This window comes from Hyalella azteca, unplaced genomic scaffold (assembly GCF_000764305.2).
Source record: "Hyalella azteca isolate HAZT.00-mixed unplaced genomic scaffold, Hazt_2.0.2 contig3814, whole genome shotgun sequence".
NCBI classification, from domain to species: domain Eukaryota; kingdom Metazoa; phylum Arthropoda; class Malacostraca; order Amphipoda; family Hyalellidae; genus Hyalella; species Hyalella azteca.
The window spans coordinates 119,494-138,209 of record NW_025934048.1 but is presented as its reverse complement, the minus strand read 5'-3'; the positions used below and the strand labels follow the sequence as shown (position 1 = coordinate 138,209).

General features: G+C 33.4%; 1 protein-coding gene across 1 annotated transcript in view; it reads right to left on the bottom strand.

Moving 5' to 3' along the window:
* The window catches only part of LOC108674957 (disintegrin and metalloproteinase domain-containing protein 22-like), a 70,935-nt gene extending 52,450 nt beyond the window's left edge, over positions 1-18,485 (bottom strand). Inside the window, exons 1-3 of the mRNA XM_047879781.1 lie at positions 18,408-18,485; positions 12,761-12,837; positions 11,912-11,981 (exon numbers count right to left, since the gene is read on the bottom strand). Of these exons, the coding sequence (XP_047735737.1) occupies positions 11,912-11,981; positions 12,761-12,837; positions 18,408-18,485 (225 nt within the window). The remainder of the gene's footprint in view (positions 1-11,911; positions 11,982-12,760; positions 12,838-18,407) is intronic.
* Between the last annotated feature and the right edge of the window lie 231 nt (positions 18,486-18,716).

Genomic DNA, 18,716 nt, shown 5'->3' with positions numbered 1-18,716 from the left:
ATCTTGATCAAGCAGGATTCTATCAGCACTCTCGATGATAAAAATTTAAACCAAATGATACTATCAGCAGTATGGAAGATAAAAATTTTATCCAGCAGGATACTACCAGCAGGATACTATCAGCAGGATACTATCAGCAGGATGCCATCAGCAGGATACCATCAGCAGGATACCATCAGCAGGATACTACCAGCAGGATACTATCAGTAGGATACTATCAGTAGGATACCATCAGCAGGTCAGCAGGATACTATCAGCAGGATACTATCAGCAGGATACTATCAGCAGGATACCATCAGCAGGATACTATCAGCAGGATACTATCAGCAGGATACCATCAGCAGCGCAAAATAGGAGCATTTGAACATAAAGGAATAGCCGTAGTATTGATTGCATTGGTATACTAGTTCTTATTGAATTACCGCAGGTAAAATTGGTAACAAACAAAAACGCGAGAAAATAATTAGTTACAAATAATTGATAATAATAATTCCCAAAAATATTCTAATAGAATTTATTTATGCTTTAAAGAGAAAAAATTGATTGAACATAATCTAAATAAAGGTTTCTATATTACATCAAAATTTATGTAACCCATTATATTTCGAGTCACCACAAACGTATGCAATATGCATACGTTCTTCCAGTTTTTGCATCAGATTAAGTTTCCTAACTACGTATTTTCTAATTAGTTTCCTAATTAATTTCCTAGCTACGTAGGTCCTAATTAGTTTCCTAAATAAGTATTTCCTAATTAGTTTCCTAATTATTTCTGGATCAGTTTCGTAAGTACGTATTTCCAAATTAGTTTCCTAAGTACGTATTTCTTATTAAGTTTCCTTAGTACGTATTTCCAAATTAGTTTCCTAAGTACATATTTCCAAATTAGTTTCCTAAGTACGTATTTACAAATTAGTTTCCTAAGTACGTATTTCTTAATAAGTTTCCTAAGTACGTATTTCCTAAAACATAAATGGATGGTCAGTGCCAATTTCGTTGTTGACTGAGAGGTTCTTTTTGCTGCCGACGTCAGCGAATGAACTGGGCAGATTGAAGCCTTCAATAAAGGATCGCTCAGAACGATCGCGCTCTTCGTCTTATTAGCAGTTTGTAATTAGCGCTATCGGACGTCCAATTGACAGAAAAATGGTATTGCTCTACTGAAATTCGCTGTCTAAAATATCTCGTGTGGCCTTGTTTGCGCTTTGCTAGGCTTTCACAAAAATTTCGAAAGGAATTTAAGGACAGTCTTAGATAGTATCCTAATTTAATGGTGTTTGACACTAATAGGAAACACTTGATGTAGGTTTTGAAAGTTCGGCAATTATTTCTGTACATAAAATTAATAGGCACACATAAAAATTTTAAGCAATTCAATGCGTAACAAAAAAGTCCAGCCGAGATTGTTCACATTAGTCACTATGTAAATAATGTTGAGGGACAGGATAGTAAATTAAATTTTACTGTTAAAATCCGTGGATTTTTTATAAATGGTTTATAATGGTGTTCAGACGATTTAATTGGTAATTTTTCATGGAAAAATCCCTTAAAATTCATGTCATGGCAAGAGCAAACAGTATTACACATTAATTGTTTTAAAAGATATGGTTTAAATTTTCTAAGAAATAATTGAAAAATTGTAATTTCCCTCCGTTCTTAAATTCGGCTGAAAAATACATATAGTGTCTGTAAATACCAGAATATGACAAGTCTCATCATTTTACATTCTCCGGACTACCAAGATTTCTTTTACTACCAAGATTTCTTTTCCTCATCAAACAAGTGAATGACGAATAAACTAAGAAATTTCTCGAGGAATTTGGAAGAATTTACCGCCCTGCCAACGAATAAAAAGAAGACATGTTAATTGGTAGAGGCCTTGCAAAGACTTTAGAAAAAATCAAGGCTTTTTAAGCAAAAACTTTTCCACGAATCTCCCACGCCTGATCCAATCTTTAATTAAAGAAGATGGGCTCCTTCCAATGATTCCCGTGCTGGCAAGGCGAACTTTATTACTCTGACCTAATCCTTATTTCAAAATAGAAAGAAATTGGAGCATAAGACGACGCGGCTATGGGAAGGTGAAATTATCTCTGCAATCCAATCCCACCAACGAGAGTTCATATCGCAATGAGGAAAACTCATTTCCGTAAGCAGGGAATGGAAATGTATAATCATAGCATCTAGCTTTTATGAGATGAACACTGAAGACTATACTTAACATCTGCCAATTTAATATAATGTAAAATTGAAATTCTCTGTTATTGTTTTTCACAGGGCTTTCCTTGGAATTCTTTTTGAATCGATTTGTATAGATTTTCGTTACATTCATATGAATATTCTGGTAAATATACAGAGCAACTACATGGAATGTTGAAACATGACATGAAATATACCGACGCCAAGTTGAAACATGCGTTCTTAAAGTCCCGCAAAATGAAAAAGTAAATGTGCTAGTTGCTTACAAAACTGAATATGTTACTCAAGTGTGATGTATGAAAACATAGTCTGCAATTTTCTCTAACGTACAGAAAATTAGAAGTTACAAACATTCCTTACATTACATGCTCATCAAAATAGACAAATTGATAAACGAATAAAATATTTGCAGAGGGATAATTATTATTATGGACCAAACAGCCAGCTACGCATCACCCACAAAAATGAGGCATAATCTCTCCCTATAATTAAATTATGCATTCCAAACCGGGATAAATTTTGGCTCTTTCAAAATAATGAGTCCTTTGGGGACTAATTAGGAGGGATAACTTATTTAAAAACCGCGCTGCCCCCTCATATTGCGCTTCACCGATTTTACGTACACATTTTTTTCACTATATAGAGATGGCAATTTCGGTGTGATTGAGACGCGATGAGTTGCATATAAAATAAATATTCGAAACTGGCATCTGAATTCGGGTTGTTCTAATATATTCAATTTGATAAAAAATTACACGACAAAATGAGCTCAATTACATATAGAAGAATTAAACTATAATGAAATATCAAAAAGTCACAAAAACTTATAATGTACGAGATGCTTGGCAATCATATTTATCAAATACAGAAAAAAATCGTTTTCAATTAGAATTAACGATGCACTTTAAACATTCTTTTCATACCTTATTCGAATTCGAATTTAGTATTGTGCATTTAGAGTAAACATTTAATAGGAAATATGTCGGTTTATTTTTTCACAAAATCACCGTAGAGCTTTTTTCACAAAGAGAGGCAAAAGGATTATGAAGTCCTAACATCTTTAAGATTTAGACCTCACAATAATTATATTTTATTTTCTTTATATTCTAATACAAGACTTTGATTTTACAATTTTCTTTCCGAATGTTTGATTATGGTTATTAAAGCCGTAAAGTTCTGAAATTCAGTGGAGTAAATTCAACAAAATTTCTCGACACAATTTCAAATTCAATGCTTTGACCACGAATAATATGGTTCTTCACAATCATTCCCAGACTCATATTTTCAAACCAAACGAGACGAGTCGGGAATCGGGAAGCTGGAATTCATCAAAAAACTTATTCATCGTCATCTGGATAACGACGAGTCATCAAGATACACGTCAAATACGACAACTGCCCGCCGTGTCGTATAGCCGAAGTTATAAGTGTACATTTGCAGAAAACCAGCAAGTTTGTGATGAAAAACACGGACCGATACGACTTTCCTCTTGCCGTGTTCAAAACTTTGAGGAAATTTCCATATGAATACGTAACTTGTTTTTTATGTAGACGATGATGAAGACGTCAATCTCGATCGATCAAGCTTTGATCTAGAAGCAATTTTGAGTGTGTTTGCAGTCCTTCTTGAATAAAAGATGAAGAGTATTCGACTGTCGGGCACTTCACTCCGGCGACCACTTTTTGTTTCCACTAAATAAGTTTTCTATAAGTTTCATGGAGAGGGGGGAAGGTAACGTTATTTTCTAGCCCATCGCAGCAGCCAAGAGGTGAGCGGAATAGTTTGAAATTTACATTTAACAAATTTTAATAAAATCAACTTTTTCGGTTACAAGTTACAACAAAAATTTAAAAACAAAATTTACAACATACAAAATTTACTCAAACGTGTGTCCGTTGATTTTTTGCGTCAACCATTCGTTTTTATGAAACTTCTAAGTTCAGACTCGTAATATTTTGTGTGGATTTTGCGGATGACAACAATTTGAATCAGCCCTTTTCAGGAGTTTGACTCGTGAAAAAGGTTGCACAAAATAAATTGTTGCAATCCTAGCTTCTTATGTCCCGTGTTTAGTGCATGCAGTAGACTTTTCTAATATATATCATAAATTTTTAAAAGGAGATCGTCGCAAAATACATAGTAATGTATTTTACGTACTATCTTATAATTTATTTACAGTTTAAGTGGCCAATTTCTCATCCTTTCGAGATTCGAATGGCGCCCCTAGATCCATACTGCAAAAAATTGAATAAATGTTTCCTAACTGATTAATTGACACTGTTCATCACATTTATTTCAATTTTGAGTACTTATTTCATCAGTTATGATTTATAGATCTTACTTATTTTTTTTTTCAGATAGATAAGAGATCAGATAAGATTGATCGCCTGTTCTGCACTAAAAGAGTGCAACATCTGGCTGCATAAGAGGGCTTAATATAAGCGTGCGATCCATGGGCGAATAAAATAATACTAACTTAGTCAGCTTATTTTGATTAAATTCTAGCTATATTAATAGATTCAGCTTATTCTAATTTTAATCAAATTAATAATACTTCGAAATAGAACACACAACTTCCCGGAATATTATAAATAAATCTTCTGGTTTTGCATTCTGAATTTCGAGCGATTGAAGAAATTTGCTTTTCTGTGCGCAACTCTTCAAATTGACGGACTTTGTAAAATCAATCGAAAAATTCACAAACTCCACAATATGAACCCTATAAGTACAAGCCTCAATTCTTAAGGATGTGGTTCCTTGATTGGAACTTGAATATAATTATCTTTACTAAAAATATTCCGACCGTAGGGAAAAATCATCCAAGAAGGTAAATAAATATCTACAAAAATTCATCTCTGACAGCTCTAATCTTCATGATCATAGTTCCTTAGTCTGTAATGCTTATTTCTCTCCGATTTATATCTTATTTATCACTATTTATCCCCTCCAATATCCAAACTTCCACTAGCCACTACCCTGCAACTCCGTTGCCGCCGCTCAAGCACCTGCAGTTTCATCACGCGGGGTTCCATCCGGAATTTGTTTACCTCTGGCATAGCCTGAAGGCTCCTATAAATTGCTCGCAATAATTCTCGATCAGGAAATAATTTCACACGGCGTGATATCGCCCGAACTTCAGCGTGCACGCAACCGACGGAATTCCGATCAGAGCTGCCGGTTTGCAGGGCAGCTTCTACCGACGCTGCAAATTCTGTGACATAGTTTAATGCAATAATTTTCGGAATATTTCGTTTGACTGAATAAAAAAGGTTTATTTATAATGAGGCTTTAATTATTTTGATAATTACTTATTGATTTATATTAATATAGTGATTATCGAATTTTGTTTATTGTAAAAGTTAAAAATGCACAAATTTACTTTATATTTATTTGGTTTACATATTGTTTGATTCTTTTCTAATGCGCAAAATTCGGGAATTACCGATAAGGGAGATCTATGAGGATGGAGTTGAATACATGGAGAGATTTATGAGTAATTGAGTAAGAATAATTACATTTACTATAAAAATGATTGTTTTTGGAGTCAGTCGCGGGATTGTGCAAATTATCAACAAAGCATGAGTAAAATCGAGTGAAAAAGTGATTAAAATTGAATAATTAATGATACTCACTATTAAATTAAATCATTTCATTATTCACTGTACGAAGAGTTAATCGAAATTTGACAGGCCAAGTGCAGTGATAAATTCAAACTTAGGGACAGTTTTAAAAAAACAAAGCCTGTTTTAAAAGTGGAGGACACTGCTAAGCTTAGATTAGGCCGATAAATTCAAAACTTTACCCATAAGACCTAGTCCTTCCCCTCAGGCCAGTGCAATTTTTTAGCGCCATCTAATGGCAACTGTGCAAGACCTCGCAGTTCTCTCGATGCGGTAGCCACCTTTTAGAGCGAGTAATTCTAAATTTTTTAGCGCCATCTAATGGCAACTGTGCAAGACCTCGCAGTTCTCTCGATGCGGTAGCCACCTTTTAGAGCGAGTAATTCTAAGCTGTGTTGAGTAGCATCAATTAGTGAAGCTGCCGAAGTTCTAATCGCATTTCAAGAACACTTCAATGCTCCTCGCAAACATGTGTCTAATTCGGCACAAGTTTCTAGCACGCATCCGGAATAATTTGTCATTTAGATGTTTCGGTGTTTTCGATGAATTGCACGCGTCTGGAACGTCTAGTTCAATAGAATTTATTAGTAACAGATTTTACTAATCAATTACTAGTTTTAGTAAGTAATTAAGCGTCTGGAACATCTAGTTCCAGTTTCACTAATACTAATATTACTTAATAGTTTTAGTAAGAAAGAAAACGTCTGGAACGCCGAGTTCAAAAGTAAATAGATTGTACTAGTCAAAATATAGTTCGTAAGTACGTAAGCGTCTGGAACACCTATAATTTCTAAGTACATCGATTTTACTAGGTAATAAACATTTTCAGAAAGTTTTCGTCTAGTTCGTATGTAAATAGATTTTACTAGAAACTTTCTAGTATTGGAATGTAAGTAATTGTCTAATTGTCTGGAAAATCTAGTTCCTATAAATATTTCTAAGAAAATAGATTTTTACTAGTTATTTAATAGTATTAGTAAGTCAGTAAGCGTCTAAAGCACATGGTTATTCATTTTCTATTCTCTTGCGCTGAAGGCACTCGAGCTTTGTAAATAAATTGAACGAGACGAAATGATTTTTTCCAAATGCAAATCATTGCTGATTACAGTGTTCTGTTAATTAGAGCGCTTGATGATGACAATAATATTCCAAACAAATTTGGGAATTTTTTAAAATAGAACTCCATTTTGCGAAGTACGTATCTTTAAATCTTTAGAAACGTCTATTAAAATTTATTGAAATTTTATTAAACATTGAAATATTATTTATTGAAAATATTAAAGTCTTTTGCTGAGCTTTTCGAGGAGCAATATAACTAAATGACTGAGCTGTGTAGTATATTTTGGCCTGTAATTATTTTCACCAGAAGTTATAATAATTTTAACGTGATTTAAAATAAATTACCTCAGAAGTAAAACATTGTTCTTCAATTATTCTTTATCCTTTATTCACAAATGATTGTGAAACAATAGTTGCGAATTGACAATAAACCTTTCTGAAATCATTCACCGATGTATGGAAGATGCATGGAAGATATTTATGAATAACCCTGCAGTTGCCCGTTTTTAGTAATATAATTTCTGGTAGAAAATTCTTGGTCTTGGCGTCTCAGGCTTTTTTGCCGAGATGTACCTACGCAGTGAACAATTCAATGTCTATAATTACTATTATTTTGGCTGATTTTAAATAAATATTGTTCGTTTAACTTTTTCGTTAGCATCGAATAGTTAAAATAACCTTGAATCTTTTATATATTTATAATTTCGAAAAATTTTTTCATTAGAAAGCGACAATGACTTAGGATACGAATGTTTTTCAAGATGATACACTTCAATAGTAATTAGGTAATTAATTTAAATATAAATTAAAAATTAATTAATTAATTTTAAATTAAAAAAAGATATCGTATTATACGTAGTGAACGGGACAAAAATCTCAGAATGCATAAGTTGTAATTTATGTACAAGGTATTCTCATTACATCAAGGCTTTCAGTTGCGGCAAGTTTTAGTTGGAGCGAAGACATGCAAAAATGTCGCTTGATAGCGCACATTTCATTAGTATAGAACGCATCCCGGACTACGAAAAGTTGATGTTAGTAGTTTGTTGTGGCTTCATTACGTAATGCACCAAAGTTGAAGTTCCAACCTGCTCCCGGCAAGCGGTTTGTATCAAGTATATACGTCGTAAATATTATATATTGTACATATTTAGCAAGTATATGTGCCCACCAAATCAAAAGTTTGAAATTTCATTAAATTCTTGTACAGAATTCATTCAGTTCATTGAGGTGTTCACATTGAGACTTTAATTGACGCATTGAGAATGAAAAATTTCTCGGAAATATAAGTAATATGATAATATGATATTAAGGACGGGAAATTAAGAGCTTAAAGTAAGTAGTGATCTCTGATTAAGGTAAGTTATAATTAAAGCTTATTGTAAATGACAATTAGTGATTAATGTAAGTGAAAATGATTTGGTGTTGCAAGTGAAAATAGTGATAAAATGTAAATGATTATAAGTGCTTATATTAAGTGATAATGGGAGATTAAAGTGAATTACTGTATATAATGAGGGATTACAACAAAGTATGAAGATAGATCAACATAAGTAGTGAAGAGAGATAAATAGGAGATACCCGTTGTAAATAAAGTCGACATTTCTTTTAATTTCTAAAATAAGTGACCTCAATCAGAGAGACTTCTAAATGATAAATATAGCAGTCCTAACATTTTAATACTATCTTTAATCTGATTCAAAAGCAATTTACTTGTTAAGGATAATGATTACGCTGATTAAATTATAAATAAGTTTCTTTTTTAACAATTATTTTTTATTTTCATGAATTTACCAGGAAGAAACATTCCTGTTTTGAATAAAATTTTAATCCCCCAATCAAAATTGTTTGTTTCAGTTTACTTTCTACCCAAATTCAAATTTCAAATTCTTATATTTTTTATCCCGAAACATACTTTATTTCACTTTATAACACAGCTCTGTTATATACACTCCCTCCTACCGGGCCAGACATGGGTCAGAATGACGAAGGCTAATTTGGAAAAAGTCTATTACAGTCATTTTGCTATTTTGACAATGAGTCACTCATTTTGTTATTTTGACAATGTCTCATTCATTTCACCGAATGTATAGATCCTTTCCCAATAATTTCCGACCATTGCGTAAATGCGTTCAACTGGACCGGTCGTCGCCATGCTCCGGTAGCGGCCGCAACTTAAGCGTTCGACTGGGCCCAAGAGGCCGGAATTTCACGGACTGTCAAGCCCAAGGTCTGCGGGGAATTCTTTAACAGGCCAATCATATTTCTCGGTCCGCGAGGCTTCAACGCAGCCTTATAAAAGACTCTCCGAGCAAGCGATACAGAATTGCCTAAATTGAGATGCTAGTCTAGAATTATTGCCATCGTTCACCGCAATTATGAAGCTTTTATGGCTCAAGAAAGTTTATGTCGATGGGAAAAATGGTCGATTATATTCAGTTGTTCAATCACGAATTGTTGACGATTAAATTCGAATAATATTGAAACGTTGAGAGAACAGAAATATATCCAGGAGTAAAATTTTTCAATAGAATGCAGAGAATTTCTCCCTAGAAATATACTCCTCTATTGATAAACAGTCACAAAAGACTGATGCAGTCAATAATATGTGCTCGAAATAATAGAGTAAACATTTAATTGGAAATTTTTACTGCACCAGAATTATGAATCTAAAAAATTTGTATCAAAATATTTTATATTTGTCATTCAAAATTGAGTAAAAATTCAGCGATCCAGGATTCTCGCGTGGCGCAACCTTCCGTGAACTTGTACATGAATATAAAAATCTTGTAATTTGAGAACATATCCCAAAAGGCGATGGTTTTTTCGCGAGCTCGCCGTGATATTCAATACGCCAAAGTGACTGCGCCGGACCAAACAAAATTCCGACCGTGACGTCCAGAATTTTTGACGGTAGATTGCAATCTCTCGTGATATTCGAAATGAAAGCGGATCGTAGAACTTCTCAATACGAACCATCGGATGTATGAAGGGACTCGATACATTGCCGAGCATTGTCAGTTAGCAAGCGGATGCGCTGGCGGACATTTGAATCAATCGAAAATAATTCTTTGATCTTTCATGAAAATGTCGAAGTATTAGATAAGAGTCGTCCGTGCAAGTGATAGATAATGCAAAGAAATAATAATTAGTATCATTCGGAAGGAAATTTGAAGAGCATTTTAGTTTTTTTGGTTGTCCGAAAATGTATTTGGTGCTTGTTGACGCAACCATTTTGTTTCATTGTATTGAACATTTCCCATGGACATATTGATCATTTACTTCGTGCATCACCGTATGTGTTGTTTAAACTTCTAAAAGCGCAGTTTCTATCAAAACCGTCATCAATTCTAACCCAGAGACGACTTTTTGAAACATTTTTTTCCACAAATGGACACATTTTATTATTGACTACCGAATACTGGTATAAAAATGAAGTCAATGCTCAACTGAATGAGCGAACAAGATCAAAATTCGAGCAAAATAAAAAAATATGTACCCTCTTTAATGTTTAACAAAGCGAATGAGTTTATAAATTTTTAGACAAGACAATATATTTCAATTCTATCATTGGAAGCAAACATGGACAAGCACCTTGAACTTTGCCCTCAAAAATATGCGATTTTAAAAAATTAATAATAATTTAATGCGATTAATAAAATTATTAATAATTTTAAATTAATAATAATTAAATAATAATAATCCTATCTTCTTTATTCACATAGGACTTTTCTATATTAACTAGATTTAGATAGGACTACATATATGAACTGTAACCGTTATATAATCAAGCACATATAGCAATAAAAACTGTCCGTGCTGAATGGCACTTACACATAAATACAAGGACAACAGGAAATACAAATATTAGATAGTATTTAATTTATTTTTGTGCTGGCTATGAAAATTCCTCGCGTGCTTGTGACTGTATACATGAAAATTAAACAATAATGAAGCTGCGGTGTATCAGTCCACTTGGTGATGTACACAATAATGAAGTTGCGGTGTATCAGTCCACTTGGCGATGTAAACAATAATGAAGTTGCGGTGTATCAGTCCACTTGGTGATGTACACAATAATGAAGTTGCGGTGTTTCAGTCCACTTGGCGATGTACACAATAATGAAGTTGCGGTGTATCAGTCCACATATGGTGATGTACACAATAATGAAGTTGCGGTGTTTCAGTCCACTTGGCGATGTACTTTTCAATGTGACTGTATGAGTTTTGTTACAACGATGTTCCTTGGACTTGGATAAAATATATGTAAAACCCTAATTCTAATTATTATTATTTTATTATTCATCATAAACAACGATTTATGATAAACATTTAATATAAATAATGATTTGGATAATCAGATCACAGGAACAATTCTTGTATTTATTATCAAGTTCATGTATTTGAAATCACGATGAGAAATTATCTTAAGTATTTTCTTGAGAACAAATAGCGGGCTACTAAAAAATAATCCGTTCCTTGTATTATGAAGTGAGACGCATTAATAATCATATCTCACACAGCCATGTCGTAAATTAGGTGTTAAAATAATCTACAGTCGATTATAGTACCACTTTTATTGAGTCTGATTATTGCGTTAAATATTGCTGTTGCTGTTCAGCGAATTAGAGTAAGTATAGAAATACGCGTTAGAAAATGTTATGATAATTGAAATGGAACTTTCAGTTTTATTGAAAATTTGTTATGTATGAAATCTTCTTGTAATGTTTCCTCATTTGTTAAAGAAAAAAAATGGCGTCGAAGAAATCATTCTATTAATGAGAAAGTCACTGTTATGGGAAGACACATATATCGCTCGAAGCAATTTCCCTTTAAAAAAGCTTGTATGTTGTTTGCTTGCTTAGAAAAATTGTGTATTATCTCATTATTTTTGTATAGTATTTTATATAGAATAAGTATTTTTGTATGGTATAATATTTTTGTATGGTATTGTATTTTTTATAGCATATTAAGTTGTGCAGTATATTTTTTATTGTATAGTATTTTTGTATAGTAAACAATTTTTTTCATACCTGATCGTCGATGTGAGTGCTGCCGTCGCGTCCACGATGCACCGCCCGCATGCGGTCCGCCAAAAGAAACCTGACGTGGACACGAGGCGGTTTGAATCGTGAGTTACAAGCACGTACATCATTAAAGCCATAAATATGTTTAATTATTTTCATTTAAATAATATATTTGCTTGTAATGATTGTGAAAATTAAGGTATTTTCTTGGTACAAGTTATTAATACCTAACCTTATTATGAGTTATTACCAAAGTGCACATTCCCTTTTTTATTTGAAAATTCTTCAAAGGAAAATTCTATTATCAATTCGACATCTCCAGAGAAACAACCGTTCAGAATTTCTAAACTTATCCACTGATTTAGATCGAGTTCGATGTCGATGAAGACATAAATTAAAAAAAGTATATCAAAAATATATTTCGTATTCAACGAAAAAATCCCAGTGCACGAATATATGTTCAAAAATACAAGGCTTATAATTATGGACTCAGCTCGAATTGGATGTCTTGAATTCATTATTTATGATTTCATTAGTTTTCATGAATTAATTATTCAATTAAGAAAATACGATGCAGTAATATCCGTTCATTTTATCAGGACCTATACTTTCAAAAAAGTTAAGAGATCGTAAGTTCATCAGCCAATCATTGACGGCCTTTCAAGCAAAGTTCACCAATCATAGATAAGAAAATAGAGCGTAAGTACTTACGGTCACTTAGCGAATTTTGAAAGTATGGTCCCAGGTCTACTTACTGATTCAACTCGAGTTCAACGTTGAAGACGACATGAATTGATAATTCAATTAAGAAATTATTATGACCTAATATTCGTTAAAATTATTTGTTCTACTTACTGATTCAACTCGAGTTCAACGTTGAAGACGTAGTTGAATGCCTTGATGCGGTAGCTCGTCCGGTGCATGTGGTTTGACTGCACAAAGTAATTAGAATGTCCATTAATTTCTGCATACAAAACATATATGGATGATTGAATCGTTAAAAATTTAGAATTCTAGAATTTATTTATATTTTCGGTGAGTGAGTAAGCCAAAACTACCATTTCACAATAAAACAAGATCAAATATTTTTATGTTAAATCATATAGTGCTTTTGGCTATTCATTAAGCCTTTTAAAGTTCTTTTTATTGTAGTTTGATTAGCAAACTAATTTTTTCTTCTTAGCAACTGAAAGTTTCAGTTGTAAATTCAGTTTTATTTTTGATTGATTCTGCCATTTACTAGATTTTTGGTGTAGGACAAAAATTTCAACCTTAAATCCTGCACATTAATTTAATATCACGTAACGCGGACGCCAGAATGCTACTCAGTTCAACTGATATCTCCTTGTTGAATATTCAAGTCATCACGAATAGAAAATTATTCTTTGCCTCTTGTCCTGCCCGATGTCCATGCAGCTGCATGGCTCGTGACATAACACTGCACTCGTATTACAATCAGTTTCGTCCAGCCGTCCTAAAATATTTTTTCCTGTTTTTGAAGTGTAATAGCAACGGTGGGATCGAGTAGTACCCGTAGATGGATAAATCCTAATCCTTAATACAAATTTTTTTTTCCTAGTGACATTGCCACCAGATTTTCGACGTGTTCCTGGTTATAGAACGCTGTTCTGAGCGGTATTTTTTGACCTTATATACGTGGCTTCCTAAGAAAATATCAAAATATATTCTTATTTATCTTAATGCTATTCGTGCCCATATTGCTACGGCAACATTCGAGCAAAGAATATTAACGGAAGTCACATTAACAGCTTATAGATTTCATTAATAGTTTGAAAGAACATTACTATAATCACTGAGATTCATTACACAGCAAAGACAATATGGAGTCAGGCTTCCGGTCCTTAGTGAACATTTTGACGCAGTCAATGAGTATCATTATTTTAATGCTATCATCATAGTCGATGTAACAGACGAATATGATCATCGCAGCAACAGGTGTTAATAATTATTGCAGTAAGTAAGAAGTAAGATTGCATTTTTTAATCATCTTCGTCACAATAAATAATCGTCGTAATGATAAAAGTCAGTAATCATGATTGTCGCCACAGCTGTAATCATTATTATACCGAACATTGCAATAACACCCAATAATTGCCCTAATCACGGCAGTCAGTAATGATGATCGTTAGACACTCAACTCTAATGAGCGAACAACAGCGATTTCAGTACAGGTTAGAAATTCTTATTTTTGTGTAGTTAAACTTCGCTATTGTTTGTCCCCGAGCATAGTCAAACTCTGGTAATTTCTTTGCAATTAAAAATATTTACAATTTCCGCAAAATATCATGTATAAAAGTTATTTGAATGTAACGAAACATTTTTTGCTGATTTTTCTTAATATATTTCCCAACGGAAAAGCTTATTTCCGTCGCGGCTCTAAATTTCATATGGAGTTTAAAATTAAGGTACGGAGCGGCGTCTTCTGTAAGCCTATGATTGTAGTACTGCACAGATGTTAATTGATCGACCAATTCTACAGTAATTGCATAGTAAATTAAATTAAGTGGTAAATATTATGCTTGCTATCACGAGAATACGGCTAGATGATTCGTGCATGAAACAGGAATTATAATTAAAATTTAAATACATTTTTATTATAATCATTCAAGAACATTAAAATTTTATATCAACCATATTATAATTATAATTTTAAAATATTTTAATTACAATTCAACCATATTATAATTTTGATTTATCCACTAAAATAATAATTCAGCCGTATATAATTATAATGTAACCATAGTATTTTGATATTAATTGAACGATATATAATTCTAGTTCAACCATATTCTCATCTTGCAAACGTGTGACCTTGACCTTTCAATCGATTTTATTTACACGTTTGATATATAATAAGGAGTTGAATTCTCATTAAGTCAAGCTTTGATGGCCAGAAAGTCTTTTTTCCTTCACAAGAATTTTCAGACGGCGTTTTATATGAAAGGAAAATATGTTTTTTATGGCATCAAAGCAGGGATGCTGGAATGCCGATGAAGTAAACATTTTATTTGCATTAATACGTTTTGAAGAGGTCAAAATATTCAAATTAGAAATTATGTTATCATATCACACTTAAAATTATTCATTACACTGTTTGCAAAATATTCGGTACGATTATTTCAACATGAGTGTCATGGCTAATAAACTATTCAAATTAGAAATTATGTAATCATATCAAACCGAAATTTATTCATTAAAATGTTTGCAAAATTTTTGAGCAATTATTCAAAACTGAGTTTTGGGGCTAATAAGCTTAAAATTTATCCGCTATGATAATAATATCACGTAAGAAATAAATTACATATTTTTGAGCCGTAGATGTGCTTATACGAAAGTGGGGTAAATGAGTTAGCAATCGAACCGCAAGTAAAATAATGAGTCTGATCTTTAGCCTGAAATGAGAAAAATTTGTCGGAATTCGAGCCGGAAATGAGAAAATTGAGCAAGAACTCGAGTCGAAAGTTGAAAATGTGAGCTAGAACTCAAGCCAAGAGTGAGAAAATAGATTCCGAACTCGAATCTAAATGAGTCGTCTCAAAATCATCATGTTTTTATTAGGTTGCTTCTTATCAAATATTTTTTGCTGCACTAAAAGATTATTGTTTTCAAAATCGATTTATACTGTTATTTTAGAGAAACGCGGAGACTAAACTTACTTATGAATATTTCATCATCAGTAATTTAGATTTTTCGAGTTTTCGGTTTGCTAACCAATACAAGGATGAGGGTAGACCTGCACTGAGGGTATGTAGCAGCATGGAATAGTGTGACACTCAGAGGGCACTCGTGACAACTTATGAGTTCCCTCAGACCCTCTCATTACAGGCCCTCAGGCGTCCCTCAACGGCACTCGTCACTGCGAGAGACAACAACTCTTATGGGCAGGGCAGAATAATGTCAACTAAGTTTGGCAAACACAAGAGGTTTCGCGAGGGATACTTTCGGCGAGTTAAAAAGTTGTTGCTGGATATACTTCCGGTGAGCTAAAGTGTCGTTGCTGGATATACTTCCGGTGAGCCAAAGTGTCGTGGCTGGATATACTTCCGGTGAGCCAAAGTGTCGTGGCTCTGTCTCTTATACACATCTAGATGTGTATAAGAGACAGGTCACATATATTCACGACGCCTATCGATAGAGAAAAGGCGCATATCCACACGACGTCACATATATTCACGACGCCTATCGATAGAGAAAAGGCGCATAACCACACGACGTCACTTATATTCACGACGCCTATCGCTTGAAGCCGTTGGCAGTTCGGGGTGCGTTATGCAAAGACCTTTACGATGCGCGACATCACCGCAAGTGCCGACTACATCGCGGGAAGAAGTGCCGACAATGTCATTGCAGCTGACCAGGGGCCATACTTTCAAAACTCGCTAAGTTAACGTAAGTAATTACGCTCTATTTTCTTGTCTATGATTGGTGGATTTTGCTTCAAATACCGTCGATTATTGGCTGATGAAATTACGATCACTCAACTTTTTTTTGAAAGTATGGCCCCAGCTCAACCGCTAAATTAACAACTGTTGAATCCGAAGTAAGAAAAGTGCGAAAGATTATTTATTAATGAATTTTTAATGTCGGGAAAAGTGTTTACATGGAAAGTGATGATGAATTTAATGTTTTTTTTTGCTTCGAGGTACCGTCCGCTTCAGTGTTAAAAAGAAATTAATGTCTTAGATCATAAAGTTATGGAATGCTGTTCCAAAGAATTATTTGATGCCTGTTAGGTCATTGCATGAAAGTTGGTGTAAAATAATCAAGGCATTTGAAAAACGCAATTGTGAAATTTCTTGCGGAAAGTTCAAGAGAAATAAAAATTTGAACGATGACAAACATATCCCTATGATGTTCAATAGTCTTTTTATGAATAAATAATAATTTCCCGGATTCATTAGAGTTTCAGGGCCTCCTCGAGAGACGAAAGAATATTAGGCTCACATGGATTTTTATCAATATATAAAATATAATTAATAATAAATATAATTAAAACTTGTATTATAGGTATTATTTTATTACTGTGTTAAAAATTTCTCATAAAAAATCAAACGATTCATCGACGATCTTTATGTAATTAGATGTTTTCGTAATCACATGTCGAAAAAAAATTAATTCAGTTTTAAATTTTTTTAACACGAATAGACAACAAGCTTTGGAAAGATCTAATACTGTCACAATCGTGGTTCGAATTCACCGTCTAATTCATCACTTCAATCTCATTCTCTAAAACTGCATCCGTAATCGTGTCCACATGTAACGATGAGAGACGTCGCGTGCGTCAATATTCCAGTGCCGTAATTAAGGTTTTTGTGATGTGAAAGTGTTTTAAATTTTGATCTTTGATGGGACTGGTCAATCTAATCTTGCGGCTACTGCAATGTAATGTGAATTTTCTCGCTTTGTAGACTTCTATTCAAGATTCATCATCAGCACACAAGTAAAAATTGTAAAATAGTAGCAATAAACGCTTAAAAATTTGTGTTAATTCCAAAAAACTATTTTATAAACATCTGAATGAAAAATTTTATGTTGCATTCGGAGATTTATCTAAGCGTTATATGTCTTCGTATCTTATAGAATAATTCTCCATTTCTGTCATTAACGCCTAGCAACATTAAAGTGATTACAATATTACAGAAATGTAACAATATTACATATATTTAAACTTCTGCTTCCAAATCATAGTTTCTCAAAATTTTCATAGATTACCAAAAACCCTACAGATGTACGAAAACCATACAACGGATCAATAACATAAATCACAAGAGTTGAAATTTAACTTTTAAAAATTCTGGAGAGACAGTATGACAGTGGAAACAAAACAAGCTAAAGAATTGAAGTGAAGACTAACAGGGAAGCTGAATGCAGTGTTCGCTGCAGAGCCTCCTGCAATTTAGATACGAACGCGATAACGACCGGCATTTGTTATAATCAGGGACTTTGCCTGAAAACAGCCTCAGTTTTCCCCGAATAGAAAAATAATCTCCTGAATATTCCTCGAATCAACGCTAGTAATCCTTGAATTCTCGAAGTCAGGTTTGAATGCAAGAAGTTCTCAGGTTGGGGCATCCGCTGCTGCAGAAACGTAAAGCTCCGAATACAAAAACTGTCCGTAGTCCTGTGAGTAACATATATAATAACCGGAAAGCACAAAGAAGTTTCTCAAAGGACTTACATTACAAATAAAGTTAATATTTAACCAAATTATCACTCCGATTAATTTTTTCTTCAAACTGGTGAAGAAAACTTTAAAAGTACATTTTGAGTTAGAGTGATTTAGAGTAACATTAAATATTGTCACATATGTTTTAAATTCAAGCTGCCGAAGCTAACTTATTACCAGAGCCTCTATCTAGTGCCGAATAACTTTATATTTTGTTTACAGACTGAGGTCTGCGAGTAAAGTGTGCACAGATGGCAATCTGAAACTGTACACCAAAAGAAGCCTCCAGAAACTCTTCTACTCCGTCGTGCCCACTTTGGGGATTGTCAAGATGTCGACCTGTGCGTCTTGACAAGTTAAGAGCTCTGCTATTTCATCTTCGTGAGCCACCATTAGTTCAGTATATGAAGCCTCATTTGCTTCAGTTCACTCACTTCAGTCCAACTCACTTCAATACATTTTAATTTCACTTAAATTTAAATTTCTCTTTAATTTTCATTACCAATAAAAGGAAAAACTTGAATCGATAATGGAAAAGTAACATCGCAGTTCTTTCTCTCTATTCATGCCCTGATTCGGTTCTATCTTGTATAAATCTACATTTTAATTTATTAATATTCTTGG